The sequence below is a fragment of the Mugil cephalus genome, chromosome 3 (genome assembly GCF_022458985.1).
Source record: "Mugil cephalus isolate CIBA_MC_2020 chromosome 3, CIBA_Mcephalus_1.1, whole genome shotgun sequence".
NCBI lineage: Eukaryota > Metazoa > Chordata > Actinopteri > Mugiliformes > Mugilidae > Mugil > Mugil cephalus.
In genome coordinates this window covers 22522699-22539033 of record NC_061772.1, presented here as the reverse complement: position 1 = coordinate 22539033, position 16335 = coordinate 22522699, and the positions used below count along the sequence as shown (strand labels likewise).

Here is a 16335-nt window from a genome sequence, read left to right as displayed (position 1 = left end):
GCTTCCTACTCTCGTGCCCGTGTTGCAATCTCTTTTATTTTGTCAAAGAAGGTTTCAAACTGTTCCTGTACTTTATATGGAAATTAACTTTTATAGAGGCCTGACAACATCTTGAATGACTTACTGAGGCAACTTATTACTTGTACAAAAATTTCTGTTGCAATCTGTCATGATAGTACAAAATGATGCAATGTGGGTCAAAGGAAAACCATGAAAATAAAATCACGGCAGTTTATTCCAAACACAGGAAAAAGTGTATTAGAAAAGCGGAATCGTGGTCACAAGTACATGTCCTTAAACTTTAACCAAATTACATTTAACACAATTTTAGCTAAACCCAAAATAAAATGAGCATTACCAACGCTACAAAGATAGTATTTGTTGAAGGGTTGTATATTTTATTGCATAATAGGCCGGTTGTGTGTCAGCTCTGTGAAAGTATCCAGATTATACTTGGGGGAGCAGCCATAAATCTCTGTTGTTGTTTTATGGTTAGTCTCAACTATAAAATCAAAAGCCTGCTACTGTTGTTGATTTAAAAGTAGGAAATTATTCAGACAGAGGCCTAATTTGGAACATTTTCATGTTTGGTTTAAAGCTTAAAAACCTGAACAGACACTATTAATTAACCGTAATTGACTTTTATGGTTAAAAGCACCTGTGTGTTTCATTCTTATAGCAAATAGCTAATCACTGTGATGGAATCCACAAATTAAGTGAAAGACTTTGGGGTATATATGCAAAGCGGACATCTCCTTTTTCATCGTGTGATTTGAGGTTTGCAGGGCAGCTCTCCTGCTTCATTTTGATATATGCTAGACATACATAGAAATGGGTTTTAAAGAGTCTGCGCTTCACCAGATTTATTCCCCTGTTGCCTTGTCTCTTCAGATGTATGCGTTTGTAAGCTTGCAAGCACCCAAGCAATTCAACACCCCAACCCCTCCCGCTGCCAGTCTACACTCTCCTTGGTTGCTTTTTAAAGCACTCAGACTGAGAAAGAAAGCTTTGGCCATGAAAAATTTAAAGACCACTTGCTGGATGTACAATGGTTGACCTAAATGGGGAGCTTCTGAGCTCTTAGTCACTGGACGTGGCCTTGTTTTTGTTTGGAGAACGATATTTGTCCTTCTGAAGGGCTTTAGCTTAATCCTTTGACCCTTACTCTGTATTTGTGTGGGACTGAGTGGGCGAGACAGAAGGGGACATACATGGCCGTTGCATCTTGCATAAGATGATGAGTTTGTTATTTTTTTTTTTACCCTCTCTCTTTCTCTTTCATGGGTCATTGTGCACCAGGATTACGGGCTACAACCCCATTATGTCAATCTGCAACATCAAACTACCTCTCATTACTATCTGACTGCCTGAAACGTCCGACTGCGGGAGCATTGTATGCCAGAGGAGCACAGATGTTACACAACACAACCGAATTCCAGTTATACGTACTGTAATCTCATTGCCGGTCGTTTATTATTAGACATCACCTCATGACCAGTGTGCACACAGCTGGGGCCCTCGTCATAAAGAGCCAGGGCTTAGCAACGGTCTGAAACACCACGGCTGTACGAACACTCATTTAAAAGTCGACGTCCTGAAAATACTAATGAATAGAGAGGGGGAAATAAGTTTTCATAAGTTTATTTTTTTATAAAAGATTAGATAAGTTATGCCTATCTTTTTTATTTCTAAATAGGGAAGTTAAGTCCGAGAATAAAGTGCTGATGTTGAAATAACCATGAAGAAAAATTAAGAAAGAAACTGAATGAAAAATCACTTTTCACTGACTTCTCAGCTGATTTAGCAAATTCTTTGCACATTTATTTCCCTAAACAAACTTGAACAATTCAAGCTGCTCTGTAATGTTATTCATGCTGCTTTGCTGCCGTTTTTATTTATGTTTCTACTTTACTTATCTTAGGGTTAGCCAAACAAGCAGTGGGCCAACAAGGGTTCAAAGACAACACACAAATTTAAAAAAATGAATTAAATTAGGTTTATGTGACATGTTTATATGTGCACACCCACAAAGCGAGGAGCAGTTTTTTTATGTGACCGCACAAGGAACCTCAGTCACGAGCTTAGAGCAGATAAAGCGGTCAAGGGTTTTTTGTTTTCTTACATCTTTATCTTGTCTGTCCATTCAAATACTCAAATATTTTCAACATTATCATCCAGAGTTATTAAAATATGGACCAACTGATGATCCAGGAGAAGCCAGATCTGTATAACTGTTCGTCCTAGCCTCCTGAACGTATGTGTTAACTGGCTTAGTGCAAAGTTTAGTGCATTAACGGTGTAATATAATACTGTTATCCTACAGTGCACGAAAACATGCATGGCCAAGAAATTATAAAAAAATAAAAAATACCTACTTTGTGGTTGTGGACTAAAAATGCTCAAACAGAAATACTGACAGACCTCCTCCCTTCCTGTCTGCAGGTCTCTGGATGGCCGTCTGCAGGTTTCCCACAGAAAAGGTCTGCCCCACGTCATCTACTGCCGCCTGTGGCGCTGGCCCGACCTGCAGTCCCACCATGAGTTGCGAGCGGTGGAGCTGTGCGAGTACGCTTTCCACACGAAGAAGGATGAAGTGTGCGTCAACCCGTACCACTACCAGAGAGTGGAGACGCCAGGTACGGCAGCTTGGAGCGCGTTCATGTTTTCTTTAGACATTAGGCAGGTTTAAAAATAATTTAGCGGAGGAAGGTTTGTAATTGGTGCAGATTTATTTTATTTCTGTTTGCTGTAAGGTCATTTTTCTAGTCTTGCTTTTATCCATTAATTCACACGTCATTTCTTGCACATTACCCCGTCTGTTTCATTATTGTATAATTATGTATACTTAGAAAAATGCGTATTTCTTTTGCTTATTTCAGACATGAAAGCACAGCCATTATCGCTACGTCCTAACCGTGTGTTTTCTATGTGTTTGTTTGGCTTTATGTCCATTACACAGTGCTCCCACCAGTGCTGGTGCCCAGACACACAGAAATCCCCAGTGAGTTCCCACCTCTGGATGACTACAGCCATTCAATCCCTGAAAACACCAACTTCCCTGCTGGCATCGAGCCCCAGAGCAACTACATACCAGGTACCAGCTTGGTTCCTAGCTTCACTCACGCTGAGGGCTTACGGTTTGTCAGAACAGTTTGTAAGACTTGCGTAACCATTCTTTTATAACATTATCCCAGTTTAAATATGTCAACACTACACAGTATGCACAATTCAGGCATTGTGCTGTGAGTTTTTGGCTCGGGGGGGAAAGTTGGATGCTGTGGTCCAGCAGATGGTTTTATGGTGGAGTGGAATCCGTGATCTTGCGACACCGGCATACTGTAAGGATGAGATGAGCTCTTAGTGTTCCTGATGGATTGTGAATGACTTTAGACAGTTGCTTTGTTGGCTGTGTAGTTAAGAAATGAGTCACAAATGGAAAGTGGTTACTGGAGCTCTGAATGAGTCTATCTTTGTTTTCCATCATGGCTTCGTGAAACTTCTTCCAGCAAAGGCTAAACACAGATTCAGATGCTTAGAGGTCTTTAGAGACTAAATGTTTGGGAAAGAGATTCCTATGTTCGCCATAGTCATTCATAATCACTGACCTTTTAAAGTCGACTGTGATGAAAGTCGAGTGGACACTGACTAGTCGGTGGTAACGTCACCAATAAAAACACAGCAGAAAGTAATGCTTTACAACAATGAAATCTTGGCCTGACTACATCCACTGAGAACAGACGGCTCACGTGCTACATAATGTGCACTGCAGACGTGTACAGCCTTTAAAAAAACAGGCTGCACCTCAGCACCATCACTACCACTTAATAATACGCCAGAGTGTGTTGTTAGGTGAAGTTCACTAGCATGTTGTTGATGTGTAGCTGACCTCTCTGTGATGAAGTTGTTGATTGACTGTTGTCGAGATGATTTGGACCGTTCCTCTGTTAGCGTTAGCGCAGAAGTCTTCAGTATTTTTCAATATGTGTTCTGTATTAAACTTGGCCTAGTGCTATTTCTAAATATATATTATTATCTTCATTATGCATTCAATACTAAGCTGTACAAGAGGCGGGTCCTACTTTGTACAGGGGGCGTAGATTGACAGGTCCAGTGTGGTGCTCTGTGTGAAACTATGTGTCATCTTCATCTTCAGTGAAGTATTTCCACAAACCTGATGAAACGCTGCTGGTTTGCTGCAAAAAAAACAAAAAAAAAAAACAATGCTAGTTAGCTGCAATCTTCAAAATAGACTGAGTTTTCCACTCAGTCTATTTTGGGTGCATATATGTTTGTGTCACGTGTGATTTTGTGTATCTGTGCCTTATGTTTGTTTCTGTTTTTGTGTTTTAGAAACGCCACCACCAGGCTACCTCAGCGAGGATGGAGAGACCAGCGATCACCAGATGACCCACAGCATGGACACGAGCTCCCCGAACTTGTCACCCAACCCTGTTTCACCAGCCCACAGTAATTTAGGTAAGAGCTGTGTGTACGTGTGACAAGTGTTTGTTTATGTACCTTTTTTTTTTGTTTGCCTTTGCTTACAAACAAACATTTCAATAGTGAACCTACCCAGTGGAATTTCTTTGTTTGATTTGACTCCGTTTTTGTAAGAGGACGAGAGCAGCTTTTGTCTTCCCCGCTCACCACATGATCTGTTGAAGAAGCCAAGACTTGGTCCACTATAACATCAATAACAACATCCTGCATTTATCCTATCAGGACAGAAGTACGCTGTTGGTGAAAGACCAAAATTATACCACTTTACACCACTTTTGTCAGTGCTGTCCTGCCGTCCTCTGAACTGATGAAACGTTGTAAGAGAGTGGTTGTGTTGAAGGGAAAGGAGCAAATTACCAGAATCCAGTTGAAGTTACTGAAAACTACCAAGGATAAACCTGTAATTTGCACATTTTGTCTCCAGCATCCCACCAGTGAGGGTTGGGTTTCCACATTTTCTCCGGTAAAAGCTTCTGGGAACTGGCGTATGGGTTTAACATTTTGTGACGCAAGCTCTCCCCAATGTTATTCTATTCTGGCAGTGTTTTTCTTTTCCCTCAGTGGCCACCTCAGCCCCTTTTTTTTTGCCCACGTTTAATCAATTTCGCCTCGCCATTGTCATCATTGCTCTAAAATTCTATTTTTTCCCCCCACATATGTTTGGATTGTCTGGTCATGAGTTCGGTAATTTGCACCCACTTATTTTCCAAACCCTGACTCCAGTCTCAGTCACCGTATTAGCTCCAGAGCTACACTCCGTCCGCCAGGTCCTTCACCACGTTGGTTTGATTGAAACAAACTTTATCTTTCCTCTGTCTCAGACCTGCAGCCGGTGACGTACTGCGAGCCGGCCTTCTGGTGCTCTATTTCATATTATGAGCTGAACCAGCGGGTGGGAGAGACGTTCCACGCCTCGCAGCCCTCGCTGACGGTGGACGGCTTCACGGACCCCTCCAACTCGGAGCGGTTCTGCCTGGGCCTGCTGTCCAACGTCAACCGCAACGCAGCTGTGGAGTTAACACGCAGGCACATCGGTAGTTTCTCCTTCGTCTCTTTAATCCTTTGCAAGCCTGGTGGCTGATTTATTATATTTGAAGATAGCAATACTAAATAAGACATTGCTGCTATAGCGTATGCTTCATTGCAGCCTGCTTGTATCTGAGTGTTTTATGGCTCTGTTTTGTTCAAGGCCGCGGCGTGCGGCTGTATTACATCGGAGGAGAAGTGTTTGCCGAGTGTCTCAGCGACAGCGCAATCTTTGTCCAGAGCCCCAACTGTAATCAGCGTTACGGTTGGCACCCTGCCACGGTCTGCAAGATCCCTCCAGGTTTGTGGCCTGCTCTCACTGATATCTCTCAGTCTGAATAAACTGTGGCAAGGAAGAAAGATTTTTAAGGAGCGTCGATTGTCTAGACTAGATTCCTTTTGACCCTTTGAAACCGAACGGATCGCCGGTGATCCGTTACAGTGCGCAGTATTTGAATTCACAATATTGACAAGTGAGAATATTCGGAGTGTGGCCGAACGCTGGGAAGTTGTGCTTTTGTGTGGAAGACCTCTCGTGACATCTCAAGGGCATAACTAACTTTTTACCGGCAAATTCCTACAAACAACTCTCTATTCCAACCTGCAGCCAACAGCAGCGGTGCGTCATCGTTACTGTAATGGCAGGTTTTTTTTTCCAGAAAGCACAACTTCCCAGTGTTCAGCCACACTTTGTATTTTGACCATCTGTGAAATACCGCAATTTTTTTTAAGATATTTAAGTCTTTAATGGTTAAACAACTATTTCCACCTTTTTTTTTTAAAGTGGCCATCATTACCCATAATGCCTTTTTACCACTGCAGACATTGTAAAAGTTGTCAAAACAAAAAAGCTGCCCTCGTGCTAATGTGCGGCTCTAAAAATAATAAAGTCAGGATAATTATCGTGACCGGTCTTTTGGTGGTCTTCTGGTTCTGACGGATCCGTCTGGGTCTTTTCTTTCCCCCAGGATGTAATCTGAAGATCTTCAACAACCAGGAGTTTGCCGCCCTGCTGGCCCAGTCGGTCAACCAGGGCTTTGAGGCCGTCTACCAGCTCACCAGGATGTGCACCATCCGCATGAGCTTCGTCAAAGGCTGGGGAGCCGAGTACAGGTACGTTTCGGCTTAAGCAGAGCTCCGCGAAAAACCTCTCGCTTCTTTCTTGTTTCTGTGATATTTTAAGCGCTGCCATGCAAAGACTAACTGCTTTGGAAGTCAGTATGTAAACACAGACCAGAGAAACAAACAGACTGTGAATCACATGCCACAATCCGGCCGCCCCCGCTCGGAGGCAACCGCCCACGCTCTGGTGAATCCGATGTGACGTCGCCGAGGCCTCATCAATAGAAACAGGCCCCAGTTGGCACGGCAGACTATTTTTAAACAAACACACATGTGCTGTGTCAAAAAGAGATGTCAGACTTTCCCTCTTCCATCCCCTCCCTGTTTTTCCACACAGTCTGACTCACTGATAGTAAGACAGGAGGAGATGGAACTAAAGTGGAGCAGATGATTGGCTTGGAAGCAGGCTCTGCACATAAGGTTTCCAGCAAGGGAAGAAAAGTCTGTGCTCGCCAGTCCTGTCCAGACCGAATGCTGACATGTGGAGACACTTAAAATCAGGATTCAGGTTACTGGACCAGCCAGGCCCTCCTCCGCACTTCCCTCCCACTTTCCCTCCACCGTCACCTCACTTTCTCTGCCTGTTGCAGTCGTTTTTTTTTTTTCTTCTCTTCTGTTGCTTTAATCCAAAAGAAGCTCACGACAGAGAAAGACAAATGTAATGGTTGCAGAAATGCTGCACCTCATGGGCAGACCTAGAGACCAGAGGGAGTCTGTGCATCTGGTTTCTGTTCAGTTTGGCTTTGGCTGAAAGATTATGGCATTGTGGCTTCTTTTGTTTACTTCAGAGCAATCACAAGACACGAGACCACTTTTCACAAATAAGTAAAGATGGTTTATTCCTTAAAACCTGCTAATGTATTCACTCCACATAGTGAAAGGAAACAACACAAAGGAGGCAAAAATGACGGCGTTTTGCATTTAGTGAGACAGTAAACATGATACAAATGTATAAACTGTAAACACTTGATCTCTTTTCTGTCTGTTGAGTGAAAGCTGGAAGGGTTTTTGTGCTATAGGACTGGGGTCTTCAAGGTTTTTCAGGCCAAGGGCCCCCAAACCGATGGAGAGATTAAGTAGGGACCCTCTACCTATGTGTTCTATATTAAACTAGTCCTAGAGCTAGAACAGCATTTTACATTAATCAAGATTTAAAGAACAAAGAAAAACTAAACCCACTCAAGTTGCACCATGAAAGCTACGAAATTAAATTCATAAATGAAATCTTTTTTTATTCGCGTATTTATTATCTGTACTCCGGCGAGTACAAAGATGTTGGCTACGCTACACATACAAAAACAGTCGTTGTAGAAAAAAATAGTAGGTCAGAACAATGAGAGCGTAGATAGACCAGAGAGGTTTTGTTTTCCAGCTCATCTAACCCTCTAGATGTATCACATCCTGTGTTAACTGTCATCACAAGTGTTAAAAGTGCGAAGCAGTGACAGCGTTTTGGTTTCACGTTTTTGTCCGCCTTTTCTGCTAAACTGAAAGCAGGGCAGTTTGTCGTTGCTGGAACTCGTTTCCTCCCTCTCTCTAACCAGCTGTGTCTGTATATGTGACATCTGTTTGTGCTCCACTGTGTGTGTCTCTCTCTCTCTGTCAGGCGGCAGACGGTGACCAGCACCCCCTGCTGGATCGAGCTGCACCTCAACGGGCCCCTGCAGTGGCTCGACAAGGTGCTCACGCAAATGGGCTCCCCGAGCATCCGCTGCTCCAGCGTCTCTTAATGAAGCCCCCTCCGCCCGCCCCATTTCCTGTGCACCACGACTCCTGTCAGTGACTAAAAACACACAGACTGCACGCAGACAAGAACGGCTACACGAGTACCGAAAGATGACGAGCCACACCCCCCTCCTTCATTCATCTCTGTTTCGTTATCCTTTCTCCCCCACCAGCTGACAGTAGCACTTTTTATACACATGTTGTTTGTGGCAAAAGGGGACACGTGCATTAATGCAGTATCATGTTAGTAGGATATCTCCATGTTATGTTGTTTTTTTTTTTTTTAGTTAAGAGATTCTTTATTTTCTGTCCTCTTTTGTTTAAATTTCATTTTTCTTGATTTTTACATTTCTTTTGTACAGACAGTTAAAGTGAACAGATTTAAAAAAAAAAAAAAAGAATTTAATTTTCTAAGCATTACTCTCAAATGTGTAAAGATCGTGTTGAATACAATTCTCCTTGTTTCTGTATTTGGGCATTTGATAGGTTATGAAGACTTTTTTTTTGCGAATGTGACCCAGCGAGACGAAACGAGTCACACGGAGGAAAATGGTCTCAGTTCAACCATCCAGCTGTAAACACTGTGTGAAGGAGTATACTGCACCGATACATGCCATTCGCTTCATACAGACCGTTTACACTTGCAAGGAAAATAACACGTTCGAGCTTCAAATAGAAACAAAAGACAAAACAAGGAAATCCGTGAAACTGGAGATTAAATTCCCTCCTCCTCATAGCTGAAACCATACATCGATTTGAGCCAAATTCTGCTAAAACGGTGCATTTCATCAAACGCCATCAGGACGACGATTGATGAAATCTACTTAAAGGAAAAAACTTAGCGTTATAGTAAACCCTCTGATTGTTATGTGAACTTCATCCTGCATTAATTTCAGGAAGCTTTTGCCATTTTGCAAAAATACTTTTGCAGCGTCGTTTTGTGTAGTACGTAGTAAGGAGCAAACATTTACTCAGCACTTGACATACTGTGGTATTGTGTAAACGTTGTGATGTGAGTCCTCTGCAGACAGCTCTGAAGGGTAAAGGGAGCAGGAAGATGCCTCTGCTCTTGTTTATGTTCTCAGCAGTTCACATTGGTCTTATATTTAGCCATACTGACTTTTTGCACACTCAGGTCTGTAAATTAAAAAGAAAACAAACAGCTGAATTGTGTACAGAAACAAGCGAGGCGGACAAATGCGTGACTCTTGAGACTTTAAACTGTATTTTACTACAAATTATTTTTTGTAGGGCAATGAGGGGTTAAGTTTGTCCGCTCCAAAGTGTTTTTGCACGACATGACAGAACATACCGCTGGCAGGTCCGAGGATATTGACCTGTCTGTGAAGATGAGGCAGGTTTAGTTCTCAAAGGGAAATTCTTCGATAAGTTAGAAGCTTGTAAATAACAGCGACTTCTCAAAATCTCCCCTGTCTTTAGGTCTATGTACATTTCGTACATACACGCGACCATTAACCTTTATAACGTTGATGGGTTTTGAACAAAAGCAAAGATAAAAAAAAAAGTGAACAAAAAAGTCGAATGAATAATATTAATATAATTAATAAAGTGTAGCCACAGCTTTGATCTTGTTTCCTTTAAACCACCTGCTGGGGTGGAGGTGGATTTCCTTCTGGTTCTATAACACTAGACAAAGACTCAGTGGGTGAGCATCAACAATGTTTTGAATGTTTTTACAAGGACTTATTTACTTTAACCCCGCTCTTTATGTTAATGCCAGCCCAGTGGTGCTAATATTTAACATTTTAGGGATTAAAGAAGAAACAGGAAAGCAATGAGATTGTACCGTTACCGCTGGTAGATTGTGATCTCTCTCTTAAATGATGTCGACTTTTAAACCTGCAACCTATAGTGTGGGATTGTTTCAGAAACAGTAGCATCTACCGATCTGAGACTAGCCAGCTCTTTGTAGAGCTTAGTGTCCCTGAACGCAGCAGTCCTGTTTCTGGTGGACTCTTTAACCACATAGTCAATGTAATTACCCAGTAGGGATTATTTTAAAATTGAATTTGTAATTTTTATACACTCTGCATTCAGTTATAGTGCTTGTGTTTCTTTCCCCCTGTTTAAATTGTTCACAGTAATCGTTATTATTAGTTGTGATTTAAGCTTCTGTGCTCTGAATTGGTCTTTATAGATGTCTTGTATAAAATTATACCCTGTATTTTTCTCTGCCTATAAAAAGCTGATGTTACTGCTTTGTATTTTTCGTGTATTATTGCTTATCTATGAATAAAATATATATATCTTGTTGTGATACTGGTGCTGAAACTGGGTAGACAAAACCAGACTATGTTTGAATTCCGTCTGTTTGAATTAGCTCATTCAATCTCTGGAAACGTCTCAGGTTGTACTGTCTGTCTGTTTCCTTCTTTAGTTTGGGGATTTCCTCGTCTGTGGTGGATAATTTGGCGCTGTCCTCAAAAGCAGACAAACGTAATTACAGGCCCACAGCAGACACGCTCGTCTTTCTTTACGTTACGAGGTAATTCAAACCATAAGCATATCTGCTGTGACAGGGGCACGCCGTGGCTTTGAATGTGAAGGAAGGCTTTTGTTGTGACGCCCTGAAGGTAAAGAAGACGCTGCAGGAACCACTTCACTGCACCGAAAAGATCAATTGTTCCAAGTGTGAGCGTGGCAGGAAGTCACCTCTGGAGTTAGGACGCTCGTACTGTTTGAGTGTCTCCATTGTGCGACAATGTCGTCGTCACATCTCCTTCCACCGCTGTCTCCTCTACGAGTTCTGCCCGAGTGTCTTTCTGGAGGAGCATTTGGTAATTAATTCTGGACTCCGGGAAAGTCAAACACGGGGCAAATATGAATCATTGATTGAGACTTTATTTGTGCAGCCTATAATAAAAAATGAAATAAACAATAGGCAGGAAGCTTATTGTTCCCAGAAGCACCAGGCCAGTACTGGTTATCATTTGATCTCACCAGTAACACAACAGCATAATAATCTATAAATAAGATTTGATTTCATTTTTTTTCAGTTTGGTCACATTGCTGTTTGCTGGTTAGTCCGGGGCCACTAAAATAAGTAAAACAGTAGATAAATTAGGAATATCTGTGATGTAATTTTTGCACTTTGCAAATTCATTCGGCCAGATTAGACCCTCTAGCTGCATTTAATTTATTAACTGCTTTATAATATATATATATTCTTTTCTCTATGAGGTAGTTTGAGCTGTTCTGAATGGAAACCCAGTCACGAGGAAGATAAAATTATTTTATTTTTTAAACAGTTACCAAGGCCTGCACTGGAAATGTTACGGTTTAATGTACTAAACAAAAAAACTACCTGAGACAAGGGACTCTTATGGTTTCTTGAAGACATTTCACCACCATCTTCTTCAGTTGTAAAACACTGGTGGTGCGTTGGCGTTTGAACGGGATCTGCAGGTGGTTTCCATCTGAAACTCACATGTCCTCTGAAGTATACCTAAAGATAGTTCATGTGAAGTAGTTTGTAGTTATTGCTTCAAGCTAGACTGTTGCATAAGATTATTAATATCCTTTATTCAACCGTACTTACAGGATTGATATGTGAACATTAGTTTCAGTCACAAAAGTACAAAAGGCGCACGCATGAAGTGTCTCTGTTTTAAAACCTAAATCTTCCAACCATGGTTCATTTAACTGATCCTTGGTCGAGCTGAAATAGGTTTTATTAAAGCCTCTGAATTGTTTGTGGAGTGTGGTAGTCACCGCTGCCATTGTGTTTATAATGCAAATCAACAGTGAACGCTCGTAGCTCAACGCTGCCATCTGTTGGTAGCAGGGATCAATGACAAGCGAAGGTCAGAAACGGGGTCTGTGTGGTGGAAAGGCTTTATTTATTTATGAGTACGCCACACATGATGACATGGGTTCGTGTGAAAGGAAAGATGGATCAGCATGTACACGTGAAGCTTCAGAAAAATTGCTATTTATATAAACTGATCACAAAAATGAGGACAATACACCATATGGTTTCTTTTAGAGTCATCTGCAAACCCTCTTCCAGTAACTAACAAACAAATTAGAGAGAAAAGTCATAAAATCTTTTTTAAAAAAGAAAAATATATTCATTTTACAAGGACAGGCAACTCAAAGAATTGAAGAAGATCAAACGAGAGGAGCAGCTTCATGCTTCATGACAAAGTATCTCACTGGGTATTTTTGTTGTTTTTAATTGAACTATGACAGAAAGTGAGGAAGAGGTGCAACATGCCACACATTACACGTACCAAAGTCTGTTAAGACTCTCAACAGTGGGACTAGAGAAGACTTTGTGAGCTTTAACAGAGCCACAATTCTTCATCAACTCAATCTGCTGAAGATATTTAACGAAACATCCAGACTGAGACGCAGAAAGACACCAGACACAATTTAGACAGAACAGGTGTTCCTGCAAGTTTTGAATTATTTTCACTTAGAATCTATTTAATCTCCAGCTGGTTTTTCCAAGCAAAGACACTTGAAATGCACCTTCCAAGCGCCGGTGACATATGCGTTATATCAGGGAAATGAAGACACTGCCAAGAGAGAACACACACCACACTCCACATGAATAATAACGCTGGGCTGCAAACCCAATGACTGATATTGAACCGATTTCAGGATGCAGATGTTGTTAAAGAGAAGATCAACAGCGTCTCCTCCACTTACCTCTCTGATCAATAAATTACTGGAGGACGTTGGGATGTGTTTGGACCCTCATGCTTACAGCTACATCAGTGTTTAAGTGACCACGACGGTATATGCGGTGGAATGAAAGGGCTCCAGCAGAAACATGGCTCATGTTGTCTAGTTGAATTGATGCGGGTTAATGTTGATGACTGAGTGCAAAGATGAACAGATGAGAGCCATCAGCTCTGTCTCCGTGTGAAGGTCACCCCGGAGCAGGTGTTGACAGCGAGAACATTTGTTGGTAAACAAATCCATCTTCGCAAAAGGTCACCATTTGTTCCGTGGCATTCTCTGTCCCTTTGTGTCTTTCATCTCCCCCACTCTCTTGGTGCTTTTTTCTTTTCTTTTTTTTTTCTACTCTCTGTTTACTTCCTTGGCTCCGGCCTGACTTATTTTCATGAGAAATGCCTCATGTCAGTGGCTGCGGCTCGGCCTGCCAAGGAGAGAAAAGCTGCAGACTGCAGCAGCATCAGCATTCAGAGACCACCAACCTGATAGCGCGGCCATGGGTGGCTACGTTACAGCTGTCTCTGGACAGCAGCAGGTCCCCGGCCCCGCATGCCAGCCGCGATGGGCACCCACGTCTCCAACTGGCTGCCGTTGGCCCTCTGCCTGCATGTCACCCTCCTCCCGAACACACACACACATACAGCAGCCGCGGCGCAAGCCAACGCTTATCTCCCCCCCCTCCGTCAGCTGCACCACCCGCGCAGGAGAGGAAACTGTCACACGCTCTCAGCTGAGGAGACGTTTCGTTCCGACAACATTCATACGCACCTGGCCAACACTTATGTTCGCTGCAAAAACATGCACAGGAAAAAAAAAAGGTTCAAATGCACGCTGGTTGTAAGAGAATGTTTGGTGTAGTAGCGGGGGAACACGCACAGGGGGTTTTTATTTTGCACCTGGAAGCACTTTTCTGCTCCTTGGTGCAGTTTACTTTCCTACCAGTGCGTCCTCAGTTCGTCTCTCGTAGCAAATGCCTAAAAATATCGAATTCTGTTGGCCTACCCATCTTCCTTCCATTGCTGAAGTTTGATGTTAATACGAGAACAGGTGAAGAGTAAACCCTCCCCCCGGCTGGGCTCACCGAAAAAGAACAATAATAGGAGCAGCAGAGAAAGGGAAAGAAAAGTGGTGGGAAAAGAGGCAGTGAGGGAAACATATTTACTGACATCCATGGGCTGTCACCACTCTGATTAATGGTGGCTGGAATCCCTGCCTGGTGAAAAGGTGTTGTTGGGGTGTAGAGAAAGCCCAGGCGCTGACCCAGAACTAATAGCATTCGACTTGAACAAGCTGTCCAACCTGAGAGAGTGAGTTTCCGCAGCTGCCAGTGCACTGCAACCTGGGCTGGAAATAAAAGGGAAGGAGGAAAAGTTAGAAATGGAAAACAAGGTAGGTATGTGGGTTCACATCGCAACCTGTGAACTTACAACACCTGGCCTGACTCCACACCGTGTCACTTTGTTCACTCTCTAATACTCATGCAGTAGTTAGTCAAGTTCCAAATACGTCTGAATCAATCATTTGGTTCCGTCTTTAGCAGGGATGGTATCACATCGAGGCTGGTGGAGACATGGAGGAAAGGTTTGCCCACTTCCTGGGTGTAGCCCTGAGGAGATATTTAAGGGACGCTTACAGATAATTGTTCAAAAGCAGGTTCCTACGCATCAAGAAGACTAATTTAATAAATAAAACCTTTCATAGCTTAAACCAGGACCTGCAAATCACGTTAATAATAATAATGCAACATTAAAGGACTACTTGAATAACTATTTATCTATTGTGTTGTTATAATGCTGTTATATCTTGATCATGAACTGTGATCTGTTAATTTATTGTATTGTGTTTTATCCTGACTGTGTAGTGCACATCTGTCATTTTTATTTCATTTATTGATTAGGGATGCAAATAAGCATTCACAGTCTGCAGTATCCGCAATATTTACAACAGTATTCTCCCATATTGTTGTTCATCAACGTGCACTGTCCCTACCCAGACAAACTGATATTGTCTCATCTTATCTTGTGTAGTTGTTTAGCAGTTTACTGCCACCACCTACGTTCACAAAACTGTATTTTATTTTAAGGCATTAAACACAACTAGGCTATAAACATAGTGTAAGACAGGGGTCTTCAATGTTTCTCAGGCCAAGGACCCCAAAACAATTATTATTATTATTATTATCATTTTTCATTTAATTTTGAGCTATCCCTTATCCATTTACTAAAATATGTTGGATTTGTGTTAATGTGTAATTAAAGAAATTTAATATTTAAAAATGTCTAATCAACCAAAGATTTTGCGACCCCCCTTGCAGTACCTCCGTGGACCCCCTGTTGAAGATCTGTATTGTAGTGAAACAGGGCTGAATGTAGAGCCCAATAATGTCACAGTGGGTGTCACAGGACCCCAACACCAGCCCCTAACCTAGCTCAAGCCTATTGGAGCATCCATCAAAAAAAAAAAAAAAATCAAATTTCACTACAAAGCACAACAATAAAAGGGTCTTGCTTCAGATAATCTGCAGCATACTTGCCAGGAACATCATCCTGTCGTGGTTGTTTTTGCTGAGGGCAACAGCAAGCCCAACAGCTGGGACATAATGAAGCTTTCAGGCACTTGTTCTCCCATCGTGTAGCGCCAGCCCCTGTCTGCTTCCACCAGATGTTCCGTGTTTTCCCTCCAAAAGGCTCTGCTGCCAAGACGGGGACAATCGCGAGCAAAGCGGGAACCAGCTAACTCCACAGTCGATTCATGATTATAGGGTGATAGCTGGGTTAATTGCTTGTTTCGTGTTTATTGGGCGAGCCCCTGTCACTCGGTTGTCATCTTTTTGTGTCGCTGAGAAAGTCAGTTTGACAGTAAGTAGAGCTGCTGTTATCAGCCTCGCTGGTGAGGAGTCATTTGGGAGTAGATAAACATGATGTTATTGATTCATTTTCAGAGATCAGGGTAGCTGCCAGTGTGAATAACTCTGAGCGCTGATGAAGGAAAGAGATAGAAATGTGTCACCGTGATCCGTCAGCTCAGGTTAGCCTCCGCCGAGTGAAATTAATACGAGAGGCTCGGTGATGGGTTTTGGTGTGTGACTCAGCACTGATCACAAGCTGCTGAACCAGCCCACCTCACGGAGATGGAAGATTCAGCAATCTTTCTTCAGCGCCGCAAATGTTGTTATAAATCAGTGCTGCTGAATTGGAGCCACGGTTAGACAGACGACAGCAGGTGTTGGTTTCACTCCGCTCCATAGCGTAGTGGCAC

At 42.4% G+C, this 16335-nt stretch overlaps 1 protein-coding gene across 1 annotated transcript in view; it reads left to right on the top strand.

The window, feature by feature from the left end:
• Nucleotides 1–10651, top strand: part of smad3a (SMAD family member 3a) — a 28129-nt gene extending 17478 nt beyond the window's left edge. Inside the window, exons 2-8 of the mRNA XM_047580498.1 lie at nucleotides 2443–2636; nucleotides 2960–3094; nucleotides 4351–4476; nucleotides 5322–5534; nucleotides 5690–5827; nucleotides 6495–6639; nucleotides 8255–10651. Coding sequence (XP_047436454.1) covers nucleotides 2443–2636; nucleotides 2960–3094; nucleotides 4351–4476; nucleotides 5322–5534; nucleotides 5690–5827; nucleotides 6495–6639; nucleotides 8255–8378 — 1075 coding nt within the window. The 3' untranslated portion in view covers nucleotides 8379–10651. The remainder of the gene's footprint in view (nucleotides 1–2442; nucleotides 2637–2959; nucleotides 3095–4350; nucleotides 4477–5321; nucleotides 5535–5689; nucleotides 5828–6494; nucleotides 6640–8254) is intronic.
• Nucleotides 10652–16335: the final 5684 nt, after the last annotated feature.